Consider the following 21159-nt stretch of genomic DNA (forward strand, 5'->3'; position numbering starts at 1 on the left):
TAAAATAGAGTCTTTGCCCCTTTCCTTTTCCGGAATGCCCATAAATCAAATGTTATTGTGATGAGGGTAATACTCTAGGTTAGTGACTTTTTACCCCCAGTATATTCAGTTCACACCTATGTTGAAGTTGTTCCCTGCTGCAGATGTTCTTTTTCTCCTGATATGTAAGCTGATGAGTGTAGACTCTTGTTTGCAAATCTTTCATCGTTTCATCATTGTACGTGATTTATTTGGTTAGGCTTGGGCTTGCTTTTTTCTGTCTCTGACATGTCAGAGTCAAATTTTGCATCAGACTGATCCATTTCAAAAATAGTAAACTGTCCCCACCGTTATAATAAAAGATTTGTAGTCTCCACACTTGCTTGCCAGCATCTTGGCTGTTCCTGTGGAAGATAAACCAGGTCCTGCTTTTTCTTTCCCTTCTTTTTAAACTTCTAGGAGAAGCAACTTAGCAAACATAAAAGGCTTTGAAAAAGTCTGAGATACTTCTTTCTTATACAGGCTAAATTAAAAATTGCATTTTACCAGTTGGTGGGGTTGGGAGCCCCCCCAAAAATCACTGCCTACATATTTTTGCCATTACTGGAAGCCCCACTCTCCCATTTTTTTAAACATGTTCAAATCATCACATTTTAAGTTGCAGCATGAGGTTGCATGCATTAGATGAAAAGAAAACAAGTCTTAACAGTTTACATTATCATCATCATGCAGTATATACAAATGTTTTCTTTTTAGCAGTCTTCATTCACTAAATTACATAAATTGTTCCTTTCCTGCCTTCCTTTGAACCTTACTTCTTCTCCTGAGGTTTGTTCTGCATTCATGCATGCAGATTCCATTTATTTCTATGAAGTTTGCTGCTTGACTTTTTTCTAAAGATCCCCACCTCAAGTTCTTTTCTCCCTTTCACAGTATTTAGTATTTTCATTACAGTTAGTTTAGATTTTCATTTCCATTTTGTAGTAATCACTTTTTTTGGATGCTAACTTTCAGAAATAAGTAACTTTTCCACTGCTTTGTTTACTGTATAGCTCTTAGTTTAAAACTTAACAGCAGGTGTTTAATGTTACTTAGAAAAAAAATGAAAATCCAGTTGTTGAAAATATGTATGAGCTCTTGTATGTAGTTAGCAATTGTAACAAATGTAATGCTTCATGTAACATATGGAAGCTTGCTGTTAGTACAAGAAGTTTCTATTTCTTATCCCAAAGATATGCTGTAGGTGGATTGGACACTCTAAATTGACCCTAGGCGTAAATGTGTGTGCATGTGTGTGCCTTCCGTGGAAGGTTGGGTGCTGGGCTGGCAACTCAACACCCTAAAACTCTACTGCCAATCACGAGTGGACAGGTGATCGGCTGTGGCGACCCCTAACCGGGAAAAGCCGAAAGAAGAAGATCAGGTGTTGTGAGGATTAAAAAAATACCAGTGACAAGTTTTCATGGATGCTTATGTCTCAGCGGTTAATCAAAGTTTTTAATTTTATTTTTTAAATATAAACACTTTATAAGAGTAAGATGAAAGTTTTCAATTTTAGTAAATAGAATATTTTGAAGTATTGGTATATATTTTTGAGATTCATTTTTTATTGGGTGTTAAAGGTCATATGGTTTTAGGTTTTGTTACTTACAGGCCTTTCCTCTGGCTTGAATAAGTTTATCTGTTTGTGAAATGAAAACCGTTATCATTTTAAGCATTACATATGATGATCATCGTGTTTCACTGTTGCAATCATGACTGTAGGGTTCTCCCCTGCCGGCAGGCAGTCCTCGATCGGCCAGAATCCCAAAGTCTGGGTCTGGCGTCGGCTGTTCAGCCATGCTCCCTGACGTCAGAGCGCCAGAAGTACAAAGCTGACAGCCGACGCCATGTTCTCCAGTCTTTCTTGCCGTGCGGTGATAGCAGTTCGCAAGTGCCGGTCGGCTGACTCCTGACAATTTTTTCTAAACGAACTTTGGTCCGAAGACTTTCTTCTCCTACTCAAAGCTAAGTACCCCGTTGGGGAAACTTTTTTCTTGCTCCAGTCCGATGTCAGAAAAAGTTAATAATTGTATTTCATGTGGGAAGCAAATACCTCATAAGGATTTTCATTCTTACTGTATTCCTTGCTTAGGCCCTGACCACGACGTAGCTAGTTGTCAGTTTTGTGCTAGATTCAATCAACGTACAATTAAACGAAGGTACGATTTTGCATTTTATTACTTCGGTAGGCGTTTTAATTACAAAATGTCGTCGGATACGGTTCCGGCTACCGGAGTTCACAAATGACGCAAGGACAAAGACAGGCCTCTGAGGTCCAAATCAGACGATATCGTACAAGCAGAGCCAGCTTCAGGTTCGGCCGTCGTCAGTGAGGCGCTTTTGCAGCCCCTGTCGGCCATTTCGGAACCGATGGCCGAAACGGACTCCCACGAGGAGCCAACTAGGCCTTTGAATATTTCTGTTGCAGGACCTTCGGACAATGCTCCTTCGGATGGGTCCGGAGCTGCTGTGCAGGTACCGGCTTCCGAAGGGGTTTTCAGGCCTACTCAACTTCTAATAAAGGCAAAGCCAAAGACAAAGGCAAAGACTCCTTCCAAATCAAAGACTGCAGTCCAGGCCTCTTCTGATCCGGCACCCAAGTCTCAGAAACAGTTACTCAAGATGGCTGAAGACTTACTTACTATGATAAGGAGTTCACATCCCCCTCCAGATGAAAGGCCAAGGCAGGAAGTGTATTATGACTCCTCTGATCAGGCTTCTGTTTCTTCAGTTTCTTCTTCTGAACAGGAATATTCTTTCCCTCCTTATGAAAATTCTGATGCTGAGGAATCCATTCCTTCAGCTTCTCCCCCTGAGGATTTCTCTTTTGGGGAAACTTTGCATGAAATGAGGGAACATTTTCACTGGGAAGGACAGGAGTACTCGGAATCTAAGAAAAGACTTGGGGATTTTCTTCTTCTTCCCCAACATAGACCCCTGGCTATTCCTCCTATTTTGGATATTGTGGATGATGCTTTTTCGGAGGCTAACTTAACTCCTGACTCTTTTCCTCCAGCTCCTGTTAAGCCAGACAGATATTATAGGGTTCCTGATTCCCACCAGTTTCTATACAAGAATCCTACTGCTGATCCTGAAACCATTTCTCAGGGCCCTAAGGGGGTTAAGGCCGCTTCTGCTAAAAACCCCATTCCCACTGAGAAGGATTCCAGATCTTTAGAAAGATGGGGCAAAAAAGTGTACACTTCTGCTTCTTTATATATTAGGGCTTTAAACTGTCAGTTTCATATGCTGAAATACCAGCAATTTCTTCTGTCTGTTTTAAAACAAAAGTTAACTTCCATTTCCGCCTGTGCAGATGATAAGGAATTACATGACTTAATGCATGCCACTGAACAAGTTGGGAAGCATGGTTTACACTGTGGATTTGATGCCTTAGAGGCTTCTTGTAGGGCTGCTGCCTCTGGCACAGTCATTAGAAGGCATGCATGGTTAAAGGAACAAAACTTGCCAGATCAAGTAAAAGCTAAATTATTGGATGCTCCTGTTCAGCATAATGTTTTGTTTGGATCTAAAGCTGAAGAGGTGATAAAGAAGATGGAGGACAAGGCAAAATCAATGCAAATGGCCAAAGATTTCTTACAAGTGCAGCCACCCAGATTTAGTAGGAATTGGCCAACTAAAAATTGGTCCTTTCCCAATTCTGACAGGCCTCAGAGGGGTAGGTATAGACGCTCATGAGGAAGGCCTCAAACACAAGCCTCTTATAGACCAAGACAGTAGACTGCTTCCACCCCTAAGGGAGGAGAGGACAGGTCACAAGCTCATAGAAAACAGACTCAATGACTCCCTCTGTTGGGCTGCAGGAACTTCTTGCCTGGAAGCCCCTCTCGGAGGAAAACTTTCTCTTTTTCACCTAAATTGGACTCATATAACCCAAGACAAGTGGGTTCTGGATGTGGTTTCAAGAGGTTACAAATTCCATTTTCATACCCTACCAAGACCAAGCGGATGGCCGGATCTTCCAAAACATCAATGGTTAGAAGCCTTAAACCAGGTGGAAGCTCTCTTGGCTATGACAGCCATAGAACTGGTTCCACTTTCAGAGATGGGACAAGGTTTTTACTCAAGGCTCTTTCTAGTCCCCAGAAAGCAAAATTCATGGAGACCCATTCTGGATCTGTCAGTCCTGAATACTTTTCTCGAGATACCAAAATTCAAGATGCTTACTCTACAGCAGCTACTTCCAATGCTGACCAAGAATGCATGGATGGTAACTTTGGATTTAAAGGAGGCATATTTACACATTCCCATCAGACAGGAATGCAGAAAATACCTCCGGTTCAAGGCCTGATCGAGGCACTATCAATTCTCTGCACTGCCCTTTGGATTGTCTACTGCGCCCAGGGTCTTCACCAAATGCCTGGCTCCAGTAGTAGCTTATTGCAGACTCAAGGGAATTCAAATTTACCCTTATCTGGACGACTGTCTTATTCAGGCAGACAGCAAAGATGTCTTACTCCAGCATCTAGAATTTGTTCAGAATCTTCTCAAGTTCTTGGGATTCACTGTAAACATAAAAAAATCAAATTTGACACCCTCTCAACAGATGACTTTTCTGGGTGCTCTTCTCAACACAACAACCCAGATGGCATTTCTGACATACGAAAAACAATTACAGCTGGCTTCAACAGTCAAAACCTTGGCAACTTTAACTCTGTTATCTGCAAGTAAATTCCTGCAGGCTTTGGGTTACATGGCCTCCTGCATCCTTCTCGTACCATATGCAAGACTACATATGAGGAAAATACAGTGGTACCTAAAAAGTGTATGGTCTCAGCATTGCCACAGTTTAGACATACAGATTACCGTCCTGCCTTGTCTTCAAAAGGAATTCCTTTGGTGGTCCAAGGCATGTACTCTAAACAAAGGAAAATCCTTCAGTCTGCCTCCAGCCACTCAGATACTAACCACGGACGCCTCAGATTATGCATGGGGAGCCCATTTTCAGGGCAACTGTCTACAGGGCCTTTGGACAAAGGATCAAAAGCCAATGTTAGCCGTTCAGAAGGCTCTTTTGGCCTTCAGGAGTCTTCTACATTCAGGACAACTTCTGATACGAACAGACAACACCACAGTTATGTGGTACATAAACAAGCAAGGGGGATGTCATTCCTACCCCCTTTGCAGACTAGCCATGAATCTATGGAACACAGCTCTAGCTTACAAACTGGACCTTCAAGCTCAATTTCCTAGCAGACAGTCTGAGCAGGAACCTGTCGGACCCACACGAATGGATGCTGGACACCGAAATATTCAAGATGATTACAGCAGTCTGGGGATGTCCTCACATAGACCTCTTTGCTTCCCACCTCAATCATCAACTACAGATTTTTTGCACCAGGACATTCCACGAACTAGCCTGGAAAGTGGATGCACTATCATTCAGTTGGAGAAACCTCTCGGGGTATGCCTTCCCGCCTCTACCTCTTCTTCCACGGGTGTTATTAAAGATCAAACAGGACAAGCCCAAGATGATAATCTTGCTGGCCCCAAATTGGCCTCGACAGTTTTGGTACCCAACATTGAAAAACCTTTGTCTGGACCCCCCCTGGGTTTTACCACGGACTCCGAACCTTCTGTCCCAACACCAGGGTCAGGTTCTGCACTCCCATGTCAAAACTCTCAGCCTGGCGGCATGGTTAATCCAGGGTCTATGATTCATTCTCTCCTACCCAAGCAGGTTATGGATGTCATTTTAGAAGCCAGGCGTCCTAGCACTAGAGAAATCTTATGCAGGAAAATGGAAAAGATTTTGCTCCTGGATGCAGGCTCGGGATTCAGATCCTCTTATTCCTAACATTTCTCTGATTTTACTTTATCTGACAGACCTCTTACATAAGGGTCTCTCTTTCTCTTCCATAAAAATACATGCCTCTGCTATTTCTGCTCATTATAATACAGACCCTCCAATCTTTTCCCACCAGCTCATGAGACAGTTTCTCAGAGGAGCTAAGAACTTAAGGCCCCCTAGATCTCCTCCCATTCCTGCTTGGGATCTCAACTATGTTTTGGAAAAGCACACCTTATCTCCTTTTGAACCCGCTGCCTCATTTGACATCAAGTTTTTATCTTGGAAGACAGCCATCCTGTTAGCTCTGACCTCTGCCAGGAGGGTTTCAGAGCTGCAAGCTCTTATGGCTGTGGAGCCTTATATTATTTTCCATCAAGACAGGGTGTCTTTAAGGACTAATCCTACTTTCATGCCTAAGGTGGTTTCCAAAGTGGCTTTAAATCAAACTATTCACTTGCTAACTTTTTTCCCCACTCCTCAAAATAAAGGGGAAAGGATCTTGCATTCCTTGGATGTGCACAGACAACTACGTTTTTACCTGGACAGAACCAAGGACATCAGGAAATCAGAGCAATTGTTTGTTTCTTATGCTTCAAGTTCCCAAGGTAAAGCCATTTCAAAACAGACCATTTCTAAATGGATTGCTCATGGAATCAGATTTTGCTATTCACACCATGGAAAGCAAATCCCAGGGAGTATAAGGACTCACTCTACCAGAGCTGCTGCCACTTCAGCTGCCTTCCTCCGGGGAGTTTCTACCAAAGACATTTTGGAAGCTGCAACTTGGAGTTCAGTGCATACTTTTTCCAAGCACTACAATCTACCTCTCTACTCTAAGTCTAGGGCAGGCTTTGCTTCTGCAGTCTTGCTGGGCCTTTTGGCCACCCCCTCTACTTTATGACCACCTCCCTTTTATTCTGCTTTGGGATTCAACCGTACAGTCATGACTGCAACAGTGAAACACGATGAACATAGTACAGTTGTGTACACTTACCATAAATGTAGATGTTCGAGTGTCTTCACTGTTGCAGTCTGGGTTACCCTCCCTCCTGTCCCCTCTTATTTTTTCCTTTGTGTGGTTCCCTTCATCACCCTTCTTCTGAGGTGTATTTGCAAAGGGTATGGGATCTTACTCATTTTGGAACACCTGACATCTGGGGCAAGAAAAACTGAAGAACATGGCGTCGGCTGTCAGCTTTGTACTCCTGGCGCTCTGACGTCAGGGAGCATGGCTGAACAGCCGATGCCGGACCCAGACTTTGGGATTCTGGCCGACCGAGGACTGCCTGCCAGCAGGGGAGAACCCTACAGTCATGACTGCAACAGTGAAGACACTCGAACATCTACATTTATGGTAAGTGTACACAACTGTACTTTATACTTTGAAGTATGTATCTGTACACAGTTTTTGCTTATATAGTTAACACCCACTGTGGAGTGCAGCTCTTGGCTACATACTTTTTCTTTTGTATTTTAAGGTAATACATTACTCCCCCACTTAAATATCTACTTAAGCCTCATGTAGAATGTTTAACAAAAAAAAAAAATTAATTAATGCAGGATAAATGCAAGTGGATGGCACAGTTTTTCATGTGCAGTTTTGAATGTTTATGTAGCTTTTTGATACCCTACATCTTTAGAGGTTAACCCATACACTTTATAAATGTACTTTACCTTTAAAGATAGTTGTCATCTTTGTCTTTTACCTGTTTCAGAAATTAATTGTCACTTTTCTTAATTATGCATTTCAGGAGGGTACATCGGCAATGGAGAACTTGAATGAAATGCAGTGCATGTGGTTTCAGACTGAATGCGCAGCAGCTTATCAGAGGTTAGGCAAATATGGGGATGCTTTGAAGAAGTGCCATGAAGTGGAAAGAGTAAGTAACTATGTATTTTGTTTGATTGGAGTTGTACTGTTTTATTAATATAATGCTAGATGAGTTACTCTACTTTCCCTGCTTACCTGCTTGTATCCGGTTTTGTTAACTAAAAGAGAGGTTAAGCATAGTTCAGCTTAATTTGCTTATTTTCTTTACAAACATTTCTTGGATTCGAGACTTTATAAAGCAACTGTAAACTGCAGTCAGGAGCCTCCAGGTAACTCTTCATCTTACTTTGAGGGGCAGAATATCAACAGGAAACCATAATTATGGTGTACAGCAGTGGCCTCGACTTCAAGTAGCTTTAGGGCTGAATAAAAGTCCTATGAGTTGATGAGCTGAGGGCCCTCCCCAAAAAAAAAAAACCAATGAGCAGGCATTCTGGTGGGGAGTCTTAATACATGAATGCGTACACATGAAGGGAATAATATGAAGGGGGGGGGGGCATCATGTCCGATGGAGCCACATCCAAACATTTCAAGATTCTCAGTGGAGTGAAACAGGGGTGTGTGCTGGCTCCAAATTTGTTCAGCATCTTCTTTTCATTTCTTTTGAAATTTGCTTTTGGAACTGCTACAGAGGGTATCTTTCTCCAAAGCAGAACAGATGGCAGCCTCTTCAAACTGTCGACGCTTAAATCGAAGACCAGGGTGCTTAGGAAGCATCTAAGGGAGTTTCTGTTTGCTAACCATGCAGGTGCTGCTCCTCTCACTCAACAGGAACTTCAATCACTCATGACTCACTTTGCAGATAAATGCATGGAATTTGGCCTCAGTCAACTTAGACAACCCATGTCATTGAATAAAATATGGGCAGCGAGCCATCTGTCAGGGTGAGCGATTACGACCTAGAGATCATCCATGAGTTTGTGTACCTAGGCAGTATGATCTCAGAAATGTTTTCCAGGTTGGTGGAGAGTGTGGGCTAATAATAGGCTCACTGTGCACACAGAGGTGCATGTTTACACAGCCTGTGTTGTAAGCACGCTTCTGTATGCCAGTGAAACTTGGACTTTTGTGCTCAAAACAGGAGCAGCAGCTCAACATATTCCATATGCACTGTGTCAGGCACATACTCTGCATCTCATGGCAGGACAAGATCCTCAACAGCACAGTGTGTAAGAGTGTGGGCACCACCTCCATGTTCTCCCTCATTGGGTCATGTCTCAAACATGATGAATGGCCAGATACAAAAAGACCTCCGTTTTGGAGAGCTGTCGTCTGAAAAAAGGCCGAAAGGGTGACTCAAATTGCACTAGAAGGACATGTGCAAACGTGACCTCACCTCTTTCTTCATCATCACGAACACCTGGCATTGTCTTGCCTCCAACAAATATTGCTGGTAACGGGAAGTGAAGGAAACTCTCGCTATATATTAAACTACCTTGGCAAAGGGAGGAGAGCACAACAGAGCCCTCAGGAAGATCCCTGCCCATGATACTAGACCAATATTTGCCTACTGCTACTCAGAATGTGGAAAGGACTGCCACTTCTGGATTGGATTTCACAACCACAGAAGATGCTGCTTGAATCAGTCCAGCAAGGGTGTAAACACATGATCTCTCAGGATCAAAGGATGCCTACGATGTGCACACACACTGCAATCATATTCACATATCTCCACACACATCTGCACCTTTACTTTTGTAATTAATGTTAAATAGCCACATTGTAATAGATGTCATAACAGAGCTTTGATATTCTGATTTGAATTTATTTTCCAACTGTGACTTTTTTTTGTGGGGGGAGATCAAACTGCAGCTGTAGTGTTTTGCTTTGCAGTTCATTACACATAGAAGTAATAAAAGCACTCACACAGACGCACACACACACACACACACACTGCAACTTCTGCTTTTTTCTTAAACCCTAGTAAACCTCTGGATAAGAATTCCTCTGCAGAAACAGGAGATCTGATGATGTCAATTTTCATTCTGTCCTCAACTTATGGGTTTGAATCCGATCCTTCATATCCGACTCAAGCTGTTGCTTTAAGCTCGTGGCAACCAAAACCTCTGGAGTTTCTCCCTTAGCCACTATGCACCTTCACCAAGTACCTCAGATCTTGTTTACTGCTTTATGCAGAAGATGTGGTTATTGTTGCACTCAAGCAGACAAGTCTTTATTTTTCTGAATTTATCTCCCTTTTTGGACAAAAAGACCCCTCAATTCTTAGGTTTCTTTAATTCTCTTACCTTCCACTTCACTGTGCTTTCCCGATTTAATTATCATCTATCCCTTTTCTTCCTCTCATACATTTCTGTACCTTGAATACTATTGTTCGTATTCTTTCTCTTCATCTACACTCTGTGTGGCTCTTTATTACCATTTCTGTTAATTTTTGTTTATCTTTCTGATTTCTAAAAAAAAAAAAAATCCTTTACTTTACTTATAGGTTCATAGGCAGATACTAGGCTATCTGCCCTAGGGCATTTATAAGCCTAGCCAGAGTGTATTTGGCTTCCGCCTCCCTATTAGATTAGCCTACTGTGCCTCTGTAAAGTAGGTCCCAGAAGGTACCCTTTTAAGATTAGTTTACTGTGCCTCTGTCTAGCAGGGACACAGAAGAGATCCCAGGGGTGAATTTGCAATTTCCCATCCACGCGTCCAGATTTTGCTTGAAGAGGGTCAGCGAGGGGCTATGTCTAACATGAATTGGGATTCTATTCCAGAGTGAGGGGAGCCTCTGGGAAATGAATCTGTCCCTCCAGCATGTCCTATTTATTTTTGTGCTGAGGTTTAAGTCCCTGGAGCGTGTAGCTCTAAGGGACTTGGATTTTTTGAGGTGGAGCATGTCCATTAATTCTGGGTTTGACATGGCTTTGTACGTCAGGCATAGATCATCCTCTGAGTAGGCGGTAAGCAACTGAGTTGAGCTGGAGTTTCTTTAGTTGAGCTGCATAGGACATCTGTTTGTAGCCCATGATCCTCTTGGTGAGGTACTTTTGGGGTCTCTCCAGTTGCTGCAGGTGTCTGGTAAGGTACATCCCAAAAGGGGCATTGTATTCAATTATGGCCCTGATGAGTGACGAGTAGAGGGGCACAATGACCTTTCTTGATCTAGATGCGATCCCTTTCATGATAAGGTGGGCTATATAGAAGGTCTTTCTAACCACTTTGGCAACCTGATTATCAAAGGAGAGATTACTATGTAGGTTGGTCCCCAAATCTCTAATTACTTCTTCCGTACTTAATGGATTACCACCTATGTGGTAATTTGTGGGAACCTTGATTTTCCCAAAGGGGATGACTATGCACTTTTTAGCATTTAGCTTGAGGCCGTGGCTCTGGCACCAAGCATCCATCTCTGTGAGACCCTTTTGGAGGATGCTTGTGTCAGCTGGAGATTCGATTATGGCCCCCAGTTTGCAGTCATCTGCGAACTTTGTCAGCCATAATCCCCCCGTGTTAGCCTGAACCTCAGAGAAGTATATACCGAACAAGAGAGGTCCCAGAACTGAGCCCTGTGGGACGCCACTTGTAACTGGTTTGCATTCGGACATGGCACCTGCGATTCTGACCATGTGGGTTCTATCTCTGAGCCAGTTTGCAACCCATCTTGTGATATAGGGGTTGATATTTAAGCTGGTAAGCTTATTTATGATGCCCGAGTGGGGTATTGTGTCGAAGGCTTTTGCAAGGTCCAGGTAGGCTGTATGGACTACCTTGCCCTTATCTATGGCTTTGGTAACTGTTTCAAAGAAATCAACTAGGTTTAAGAGGCAAGATCTGCCCTTAACAAAGCCGAATTGGGTAGGGTCCAGTGTCTGGAGGCTCCCAATGTCTTTGTTTATGAGTTCCATGATAATACGCTCCATAGCTTTACAGACCAGACTAGTCAGGCTTATGGGGCGATAGTTCCCAGGGTCCGTTGTGGCACCACTTTTGTGGAGTGGGACCACTGTAGCTGTACGCCATTCTTTGGGTACATATCCTGTAGTAAGGCTAAGTTTGAACAGTGACTTAATGTGAGGGTTCAGTTCTTCTTGGAGCTCGTGTAAGACACAGCCTGGGACACCGTCCGGTCCCATAGATGCTGTGTTTTTTGCTTTGGAGAGGGCAGCGTTCACCTGTGCATCTGTGATGTCAGGGAGGTTACATTCAGTTGGGATAGGCATTTGCTCCTTTGGGGGGGGAAGGGGGGGAGAAGTTTGCGCTGAATCTGTCTGCCAGGATGTTGGCTATGTCTGTAGGTTTGGTATATTTTGTACCATTATGCAACAATTCAGAGCATATCTGGGAGTTTCTACCCATATTCCTGACATAACTAAAGAAGGCCTTGTGATTATCTTTAGTGTCTAGGGCAATTTTTCTTTCGAAACTGGCCTTTGATGATTTTATGAGGGATCGAAGTTTCTTGCTAATACTGATCAGAGATGCCTTCCCTTTTTGGGATTTTGCTGTGTCATGTAGTAGCTTCCTCCTTCTGTTGTATGGCTTATTTATGGCCGGGGTCCACCAGACTGGTCTCCTGTTTTTGGAGGAGTGAGTCTTGGTTTTATTTGGGATAGCACAATCCATGCATTCCTGCAGGTGCTCATAGAATGCATTTGTAAAGGATTCTGCGGATTGGGCTGTATTATCCTCTGGCCTGGGGGCTTTGAAGGATTCCACCTCAGTCTTGAGAAGTGCAAAGTTGGCTTTTGAGAAATTCTTTACAGTGATTTCCTTGGCTGGGGGTGGGGACGGAATATGGATGTCCAGAGAAATTTGTTTATGGTCTGATCTTACCAATGAGGGGTTTACCTCTGGTGTGGAACATAGAGTCCCCATGTTGGTGATGACCAGGTCCAATATGTTGTTACCTCTTGTGGGAGTGGTGACCAGTTGTTCCATTGCGTTAGAGTTTATAAATTCAAGGAACCGTTGGGTGAGGGTGTTTGGGCTTGAGTAGTTTTCCCAGTCAATGTTTGGGTAGTTGAAGTCATCCAATAACATAGTGTTTGGAGAGACCTTCATATTCTCCAGTGTTCTCAGGAATGCCAAGTGGGGTTCCTGTAATAGGGAGGGTGTTCTGTAGCAGGCTACAAACTGAAAGGCAGTTAGTTGCACATGGATGGGTTCCGATGCTTCGTGCAGTGCCACTAACCTGGAGGTGTATGTATCTTTGATGAATATAGATACTCCCCCTCCTTTTGTGCTTCGGTCTGCGTTTTGGGGCCCAAACGCATGGTATGAGTTGTAACCTGGTAGTGCTGGGGTGCTCTCAGGAGCCTTGAACCAAGTTTCTGTTACTGCACATACATCGATTTTCTCCATACTGAGGAGAGCCTCGAGTGCGTGCATCTTGAGGTTTAGACTTCTGGCACTGAGTAGCATTACCTTTAGTTTTTTTATCCTTGGGTTGTCTATGGAGGTGGGTTTGTCCTTTGAGCCTTGCCTAAAAAAGGCACTATGGGGGTGGCAAGAGCCTTGGCCAGTATAGGAAAGCCTAAGGGTGACAGGTGCAAGCCGTCCCTAGCAAAGCGACATGGTTTGTCAAGCATGTCATCCCAGGCTGACAGACACTGGATCCCCTTTGAATGACACCAATACTTTAGCCAATTGTTGAAACTGATCATTTTGTCTTTATACTGTGGCATCATTCTTGGTGAGGGCAAGATGCTACTCAAGGTCAGGGTCATACCAGCCTGGGCTACATGGTCAGAGAGCTCATGTAGTCCAGGGAGGTACATCTCAGGTCATTCACACCAGCATGGACAATGACGGAGTCATACTTGTACTTGCTTTGGAGTGACCTGAGTGCTTGCGTTATGTGGCGGATCCTGGCACCCGACAGGCAGCCTACAGTGACCTCCTCCTTGTTCAGTCTGGTGAGCGGGACGTCAGTGTACCGGACAATAGAGTCCCCTATAACAAGTGTATTTGGTGTGTTGTTTGGCCTTAAGGGCTGTGACTGTGAGGCACACTGATTTTGTGGGATATTTATTATTTATTTATTTATTATCAGTTTGATTACCGGGGAAGTCCACTGGGCCAAGAAGTGCCCATTTTCAGTGGAGGCCCAGGGAGAAAAGCTCCATAAACAATTTAATACATATAGGATACAAAATGTAGGATAAAGGTTGGAAAGTGAAATACATACAATGCAGGTTTGCAAAAATATCAATAAAGGTTACAATGTGAAAATACAAGAGTTGGATTCAAACATTTGAGACAATAGTATACATTATGAGATGGTTTAACAACTTGACTGCAGAGGGTTTTTTTTTTTTTTTTTGTTTGTTTGTTTTTAACAATATTTACATGTTAGGAGTTAGTTAAGTCTGCTGGTTCTAGATCCTTAGATAAAATAGAAAATAAAGAGAGTGTAGTGGAGAGGGAGTAGAGGGGAGCTTAGTGGGGAGTCCCTAGGATTTATGTGGGGTGAAAGCAGGACCATTTCCATTTAGAAGATAGGTGAAGAAAAAGTTGGCTCTTGAAGGATTCGATGTTGGGCATAGTCCTGAGGGAAGGAGGCAGAGAGTTCCATTTTCTGCCTAGAGAGAAGGATAGTAAAAGCTGGCCAGCGGGTCGCTTGGGTTTGGGAATGGAGATGAGGTTTTGGTGCTCAGATCTCAGTGACCTGTTAGGGGTGTATGGAGGAAGGATGTCCTTTAATACTGGGCATTTGTCTGGGGAGAAAATTAGTTTGTGAGCGGTAATTAGTTGAAGATAGTCTAGGTGGTTAAGGAGTTCTAACCAGTTCAGAGAGTGTAGGCTGAGGCAGTAGTGAGTTGACGTTTTGGATTTAGTTGCAAATTTAGAGATCTTTTTATAGCAAGCTTCGAGCTTAGAGGTGTAGGTGGCTGATAAATTGGTTAGTAGAGGGGCTCCATATAGGAGGGAAGGGAGCAGGTAGGTGATTGCCAAGGTATTTTTAGTGGAGTTGGAAAGAAATGATTGTTCCTATATAGCATACCTAGCTTTTGGTGGGTTTTCTTTATGTTTTGTTGAATGTGGAGATCAAATTTGAGGTATTCATCTATGGTAATGCCAAGGAGTTTTGCAGAGGGAACCACTTCAATGGCAGTGTTAGTTTGGCTTAGGACATTAAAATTGTTTTTGTCCAAAGAGGAAGTCTTGGAAGGGAGAAAAATTAGTATTTTGGATTTATTGGAGTTGAGAGAAAGGTAATTTTGGTGCATCCAGTTCTCTGTGGTGGTGAAGGCTAATTGGGTTTTGGTCAGTAGTTCAGGAAAGTTTGGGGCAGAACAGATCAAGGTAGAGTCATCAGCATATTGGATGACTGTGGTGTCAGGGATGAAGGTGTGAAGGTTATTTATAAAGATGTTGAAAAGCATGGGTCCAAGGATAGATCCCTGAGGAACGCCAGTGGGTGTAGGCAGGAAGGAAGAGAAAGAGTTCTTCCATTTGACTGCTTGAGATCTATCAGAAAGATAACTGGAGAACCAGGATAGAGTATTTGGTGAGAGATGGAGATTAGCCAGATGATGAAGAAGGTGTGTGTGGGAGATGGTGTCAAAGGCTTTTGAAAGATCTAGCAGGACTGTGGATACAATGAGTCCAGAGTCTCGTGCTTGATTGACAGTTTCAAGGAAGGAAAGTAGAGCAGTTATGGTACCGTGGCCAGGACGGAAGCCTGGGTGGGTGTTAGGAGGTGATTCTGAATTAGGTAAGGTAAAAGTTGGTGGTGGACACATTTTTCTAGAATTTTAGATATTGGGGAGAGTAGGGCGATAGGGCGGAAGTTAGAAATAGTAGTGTTTTTGCCTCCTTTGTGAAGAGGAAGTATGTAGGCTGAACGCCAGAGTTTTGGAACATATGACTCATTTATGGATCTATTAATTAGAATACTAATTGGGAGAGCGATTCCTTCAGCCGCATGTTTGAGGAAGCAAGAGGGAATGTTGTCAGGGGCAGTGGAGCATGGCTTTAGCTTGGATAGAAGCTTTTTTATGGTAATTGTGGAAACAGGTTTGAGATGGAAATTGATGGGATTGTTGTTTGGGTTGCAGGGTGATGTAGAGAGGAAGTTAGATGGGTTATTATTAGGGAATGTTTTGGTTAGTTTAGCTATGGATTCTGTAAAGAAGGTGTTGAACTGGGAGCTCAGTTCAATGTCAGTTAGATTAGGGTCAGGGCAAGGGTTGTTTTGAGATCCTGGATGAAGTAGGGAGTTGACTGATTTCCAGAACTGTTTTTGGGTTTTTATTGTTATTGGACTGTAGTTTATTGTAGTAGTTTTTTTTGTCCTTGGTAATAAGTTTTTTTACTTGATTGCGGAGTTGGGTATAAAGGAGTAAGGTAGAAGGCAGTTTATTTTTTTGATACAGCTTCCATGATTTGTCTCTGTGTCGCATAATTTGTTTAGTTTCTTTGGTCAGTTCTGGGGCAGAATTAGTTTTGATTCGTTTGTTTCTTAGTGGAGCTAGCGAGTTAAGAGTATCTAGGAAGATAGAGTTGAAGTGCTCAACAGCATTGTCGAGTGAGAGGGTATTTAGAGATTGCCAGTTAATTTGTTTAAAGATGTTTGAAAAGGTTGAGGGGTTGAAGTTGCTGAGGTTACGAGTTTGAATGTAGAGATGCTGGTGTTGGATGGAGCTGCTTGATCGATGGATGAAGGCAGGGAGATGGTCGCTGAAGGTGTCAGGGATAGTGCCACTGGAAGTGATTTTGTTTGGATGGGAGACTAGAATCCAATCTAAGATGGACCCTGGGGGGTGATTTTTGTTAGGATGAGTTATTGAAGAGATTACTTGGGTGAAGTTGAGAAGGTTAATGGAAAGAGAGGGGGATAGTATGTTTATTTTATTCCAATCAATATTGACATCACCTAAAATATAGGTTTCATATTTTATTTTAGTTGAGGCCCAGAATAGAATGTCTTCAACTATGGAGATATTGTTGCCAGGGGAGATGTATAAGGAAATGAAGCAGATATTTTTATGTTTATTTAATCGGAGGAGGCTTGCTGTGATTTCGGAATTTTTGAATTGGGGGGTAGGAATTTGAAGAGGAATTAGAGAGAGAAGATTAGAGTAAATTAGAGCAGAGCCTCCACCTTTTTTATTTAAGCGGTCACTTCTGAGGATGTTGTAACCAGGAGGCAGGATTTCGGAGTCTGTAATATGGGGTTTTAGCCAAGTTTCAGAGATGGCTAGGATGTCGGGTTGATTATGATTAATCCAGGCTTGTACATGGTGACCTTTATTGTTTAGGCTCTGGGCATTAATAGTGAAAATCTTCAGAGTGCTAAGAGGAGACGTGGGAGGCGAAGAGAAAGGATGGGGAGTGTTATTTGTTGTAGGTGAGGAAGAGGGTGGAGGGATGGAATGGTTTGTGCTGAGGCAAGGGCCAGGGTTAGGATGAATGTCTCCAGATAAGGCTAGGACATTGTAGGTGGTAAGCTTTGGTGTGTAAGGTTTATACAGTGGGTATTTGTTAGGATTTAGCAGAGTTTTCAGAGAGAGGGTTTTAGTTGAGGCAGAGAAGAGTTTGGGATGAAAAAGATGCAATAGCTTGGGAGGAGGATATTGAGTGAAAGTGAGGGTGTTGGAGAGGTTGTAGCTGGGGGTTAGGGATAGTTTGAGTAGGAGGGAGGAATGGAGGGGCTTTATGGGAGTAAGATGTAGCAAGATACAAAGGTATTAGTAAGATGAGAATGGAGCTGTGAATTTGGAAAGTTAAGTGGAGTTGATAGGGCATGTTAGGGTAGGTGGGGTAGTGTACATTGAGGAGAAGAGTAATGTGGTGTGCTAGTTCAGGAAGGAAGGTCTAGAAGTGACTGGAGAGAGTTGGGGACTGTAGGCAAGGACAATGGAGGACTGAATGTGTGAGGGTGTGGGAAATGGAAGTGGGAAGAGAAATGTAGAGAGGGAAGATAGAGTGGAGTACACTCTGATGGGTGAATAAGGGGGGAGGGGTAGTAGTGGGAGGGTTGGGAAAAGGGCAGAGGAATTGAGGAAAGAATGAGGGGGAGGGGTAATTGGAATGAGGACTGTGATTGGATAGTAGGTTTGATAGGAGGTGTTTGTTAGGTATAAAAGTAGATGTGTTGGGGGCGGGTGGGAATTGGGGGCAAGGTAGGGGAGCGGAGTGAGCCCGCAGGGCGAACGGAGCGGGAACAGACAGGTAAGTGAGCAGTCAGCCAAAAAACTATCAGTAAGCAGTTGGTATCTGAGTTCCTAAGTTGGGACAGTTTAGTTCAGGGGGATAGATAATATTGGTCGTGAAGGAAGTTGGTAGCAGGGTAGAGTGAACAGTAAGTAGCAGGTAGGGATAGGGCAGAAGGACAGTTCACAAGCCTAGGACAGAAACGTAATAAAAAGATAACTTTGGAGATCAGCGGAGAGAGGAAGAGATACGTACTGTCCTAGTTTAGAATGCCATCTAGTGGTCAGTTAGAGTATAACAACAGAGTCAAGAGCAGAGAGGTATATTGGGGTAGGGTAAGGCTCTCAAGGGTAGTTTCAGGAGATAGCACAGAAGTGATAAGGATCTAAATGCTAGGGAATAGAGAGGAGAGAGAGTGGCTGCTGGGTGTCCTGGCTAGGGTAGCATAAAGTATGCACACTAGATATTAGGCAAGTATTTGAATATTACCACATTTAACAAATACTTTCTTGCCTCCTAGTGAACAGGGTTCATAAGTTGTACAGCAAGTCTTTATACTACGGTAGTCTTGAATGGATCTGGTCTGCAGGGAGTCCTTTCACAGGTAGGTATATTCAAGGTTTAGTGTAGGATAAAAGATTCAAACCTAAGAACAGAGGGGACAAGGGGGGAAAAATAGTTAAGGGGTAAGAAAAGATGTTTGTAATAGGGTAGTGCAGACAAGCATGCAGGTCAAACAAGTTAACAGGTAGTAAATACAGTAGTGGTAGAATTCAGTAGATTTGAGATCATACAAACAGTTGAAAATAATATTCAAGGCAACATGTGTAGATGCAAAGCAAAACAAACAGAATCTTTCCAAGTAGACATTAGAAAAACATTCACTGTAAGGTTAGCAGATGAAATGCAAAGCAACCCAACATATATTTAAGCTAGCAGAAGGTAAAACAAACCGATATCTTTCCAAGTAGACATTAGAAAAACATTCATTGTAAGGTTAGCAGATGGAATGCAAAGCAACCCAACATATATTTAAGCTAGCAGAAGGTACACAGTAATCCTACAGTGTAGGGAAAGGTCTTCAGCAGTATGCAGTAGTAAACTAGATGATATTAAAAATAATACAACCAAATGGAGCTAGGTTCTAAGAGGTGGGAGCAGTAAGCTAAGGTGATTAATTATAAGAGGAGCAATGGGAATGATATATGAACAATCTCTGTGATTCGTGGGTATTGTTGAGGGGTGGCTGTTGCTTGGATATCTGCTTAGGAGGTCTTTGCTGTTTAGGCAGATTTTTATTTAGAGCCTCCAAGTATGTTTTTGTGTGTTTGTGTGTTGGGTATGCAGATGAAATAGGTCTGTATGAGACTGGATTTGTGGTGCGGGTGGTTACCTTTTCCTCCTGGCTGACTGTGCCAGTCTTGGGTTGAGAGAGCTCTGCCTCCAGTTTGGCTGTGTAACTGCATCTCTCACATATATTAGAGTTTGTTGGAAGGAGGAGAGGGTTGTCTGTGTACATAAGGTAATTGTAACATTGCCTCAAAATTCCCAGATTCACCAGCTGGACTGGAGAGTAACCTTGAAACTGACCCTTGGACATACCAGATTAGTATAGGGAACTGTTTTTTTATTGATCAGATTAGGGAAGGGAACTGATTTTTCACTTGTTCAGGAAGGACCAATCGGGAGCCTAATACTTATGAGAAGTCAAGCAGGGTGTAGTGCTTTAGTTAGTGTTTCCTTATAAGAGCTGAGCAAGTGCAGGGCTTTAGAAAGAGAATAGCGTGATTACTTTGAAAGTTTGAACAGTTCTAAGGGAAAAAGTGAAGAACAGACTTTGTGGAGCCTGGAATAGTTTAAATCTGTTTAGGCGACGCTGCTCAGTGCGCAAAACCGTGCAAAAAGAGAGTTGTAGGGTTTTAAGAGAGAGAGAGATCAAGGAGTTTAGAATTAACCCAAAATGGCCAATAAAACTACAGCTTCTAGGGAGTAACCACTCCTACAGGGACAGGCAGGCTGTTCAGTGTTAACCACTCCCATTGGTGAACACAGAAACTTCCCTTTAGCCCAAGTAAGCACTGGCCATCTAGAAACTTCCAAACACTTCAGAACAGCAAATCTGTAACTGAACTTTCTTAACTGGTGTTTTCCTGCTAATTGTTCTAAAATGGACGACAGAGAGAAATGCCCTGTTGGCTTTAAGAAATCTTTTAAGTGTGGGCACAGTATTCCATTTTCTGACAGCCACATGTTGTGTACTGCTTAGGGCCACTTCATCTACAAGAGAACTTCTCCTTTTGTCATGCTTCTAACCCTAGAGCCCTGGTTAAACACAAGAATAAGTTGATTTTAAAAAGGTTACTACCTTCTTTCGGAGAGGCGTTATCTGGAGCTCTGTACTCTGACAATTAAAAAAAAAAGCCCAAATCATCTGCTCTGAGGCCTTCTACATCCTCTTCCAAGGCTTCAGAGAAGTTGAAAAGATGGCTTTCCAATCTGACCTCCCATTTGCATCCTACAAGGAAAAAGCCTAAACTATTAGATCAGACCTCAACTTTTGATCCGAAGTAAAAGAAGAGAGCTTCATGAAATCCGACCTCAACATCGGATCTGAAGAAAAAAAAGAGATTCATCACATCCAATCTCAACATCGGATCCGAAAATAAATGAGGAGGATTGGTCTGATCAGACTTCAGATCCAATGCAAAATTCATCTGATTCAGCCTCCAGTATCTCTTACCTCCTGAGGAACTAGATACAGTCCTTTGGTGGACCCAGTTCCCTCCATAGTTCCTTCCCCCCTTTTTGGAAGGATCTAGATCCCCTTTGGTAATTTTCACTCACTCTTCCAGGAGTCTAATGGAAGAAGATATGGAGAGATTGGCAAGAAGAATTCACTATCTGCAGAGTCTTATGGGTGTTTCTTTGGCTCCTACCCCTTTAGGTCAGGAGGTAATTTTTCCACTACACCCCCACCACCACCAGTTCATCCTCTGACTCTTTCCAGGGTCTCAGAGTCCTTGGATCCAAGCTGCCCAGCTCCATCTGCCTCAGATCCTAGGATACCCTTATCCTCGGATCTGATATTTGCTCTGAACACTTCGGTTCATTCATATGCAGAGAGCTGTAGGAGCCGAGGCTTCCCTGTCTGATCCGAGGTGCTGGAGTCAACTCTTAAGTTATTGGCGGTTTCCTTGCACTTCGGAGCCTCAGCACAGGTTGGTTTGGCTCCAGCTTCTGCCTTGGGGAGGGGATTGTCCTCCAAGCAGGGAGGGACATTGGTCCAGAAGCTTACCTTTTCAGATCCAGGGTCCTGTCCCTCACTGGGGAGGTCTGCCTTTGAGGGCATGGAGAGAACTTTGTTTGCATTAGTAACACAGAGATGGTT

At 43.1% G+C, this 21159-nt stretch overlaps 1 protein-coding gene across 1 annotated transcript in view; it reads left to right on the forward strand.

Moving 5' to 3' along the window:
- NAA16 (N-alpha-acetyltransferase 16, NatA auxiliary subunit) overlaps positions 1-21159 on the forward strand; it is a 2694704-nt gene that overhangs the window by 1818926 nt on the left and 854619 nt on the right. Inside the window, exon 13 of the mRNA XM_044071699.1 lies at positions 7585-7713. Coding sequence (XP_043927634.1) covers positions 7585-7713 — 129 coding nt within the window. The remainder of the gene's footprint in view (positions 1-7584; positions 7714-21159) is intronic.

This window comes from Protopterus annectens, chromosome 5.part0 (assembly GCF_019279795.1).
Source record: "Protopterus annectens isolate FY-2018-M chromosome 5.part0, PAN1.0, whole genome shotgun sequence".
Taxonomy (NCBI): Eukaryota; Metazoa; Chordata; order Ceratodontiformes; family Protopteridae; genus Protopterus; species Protopterus annectens.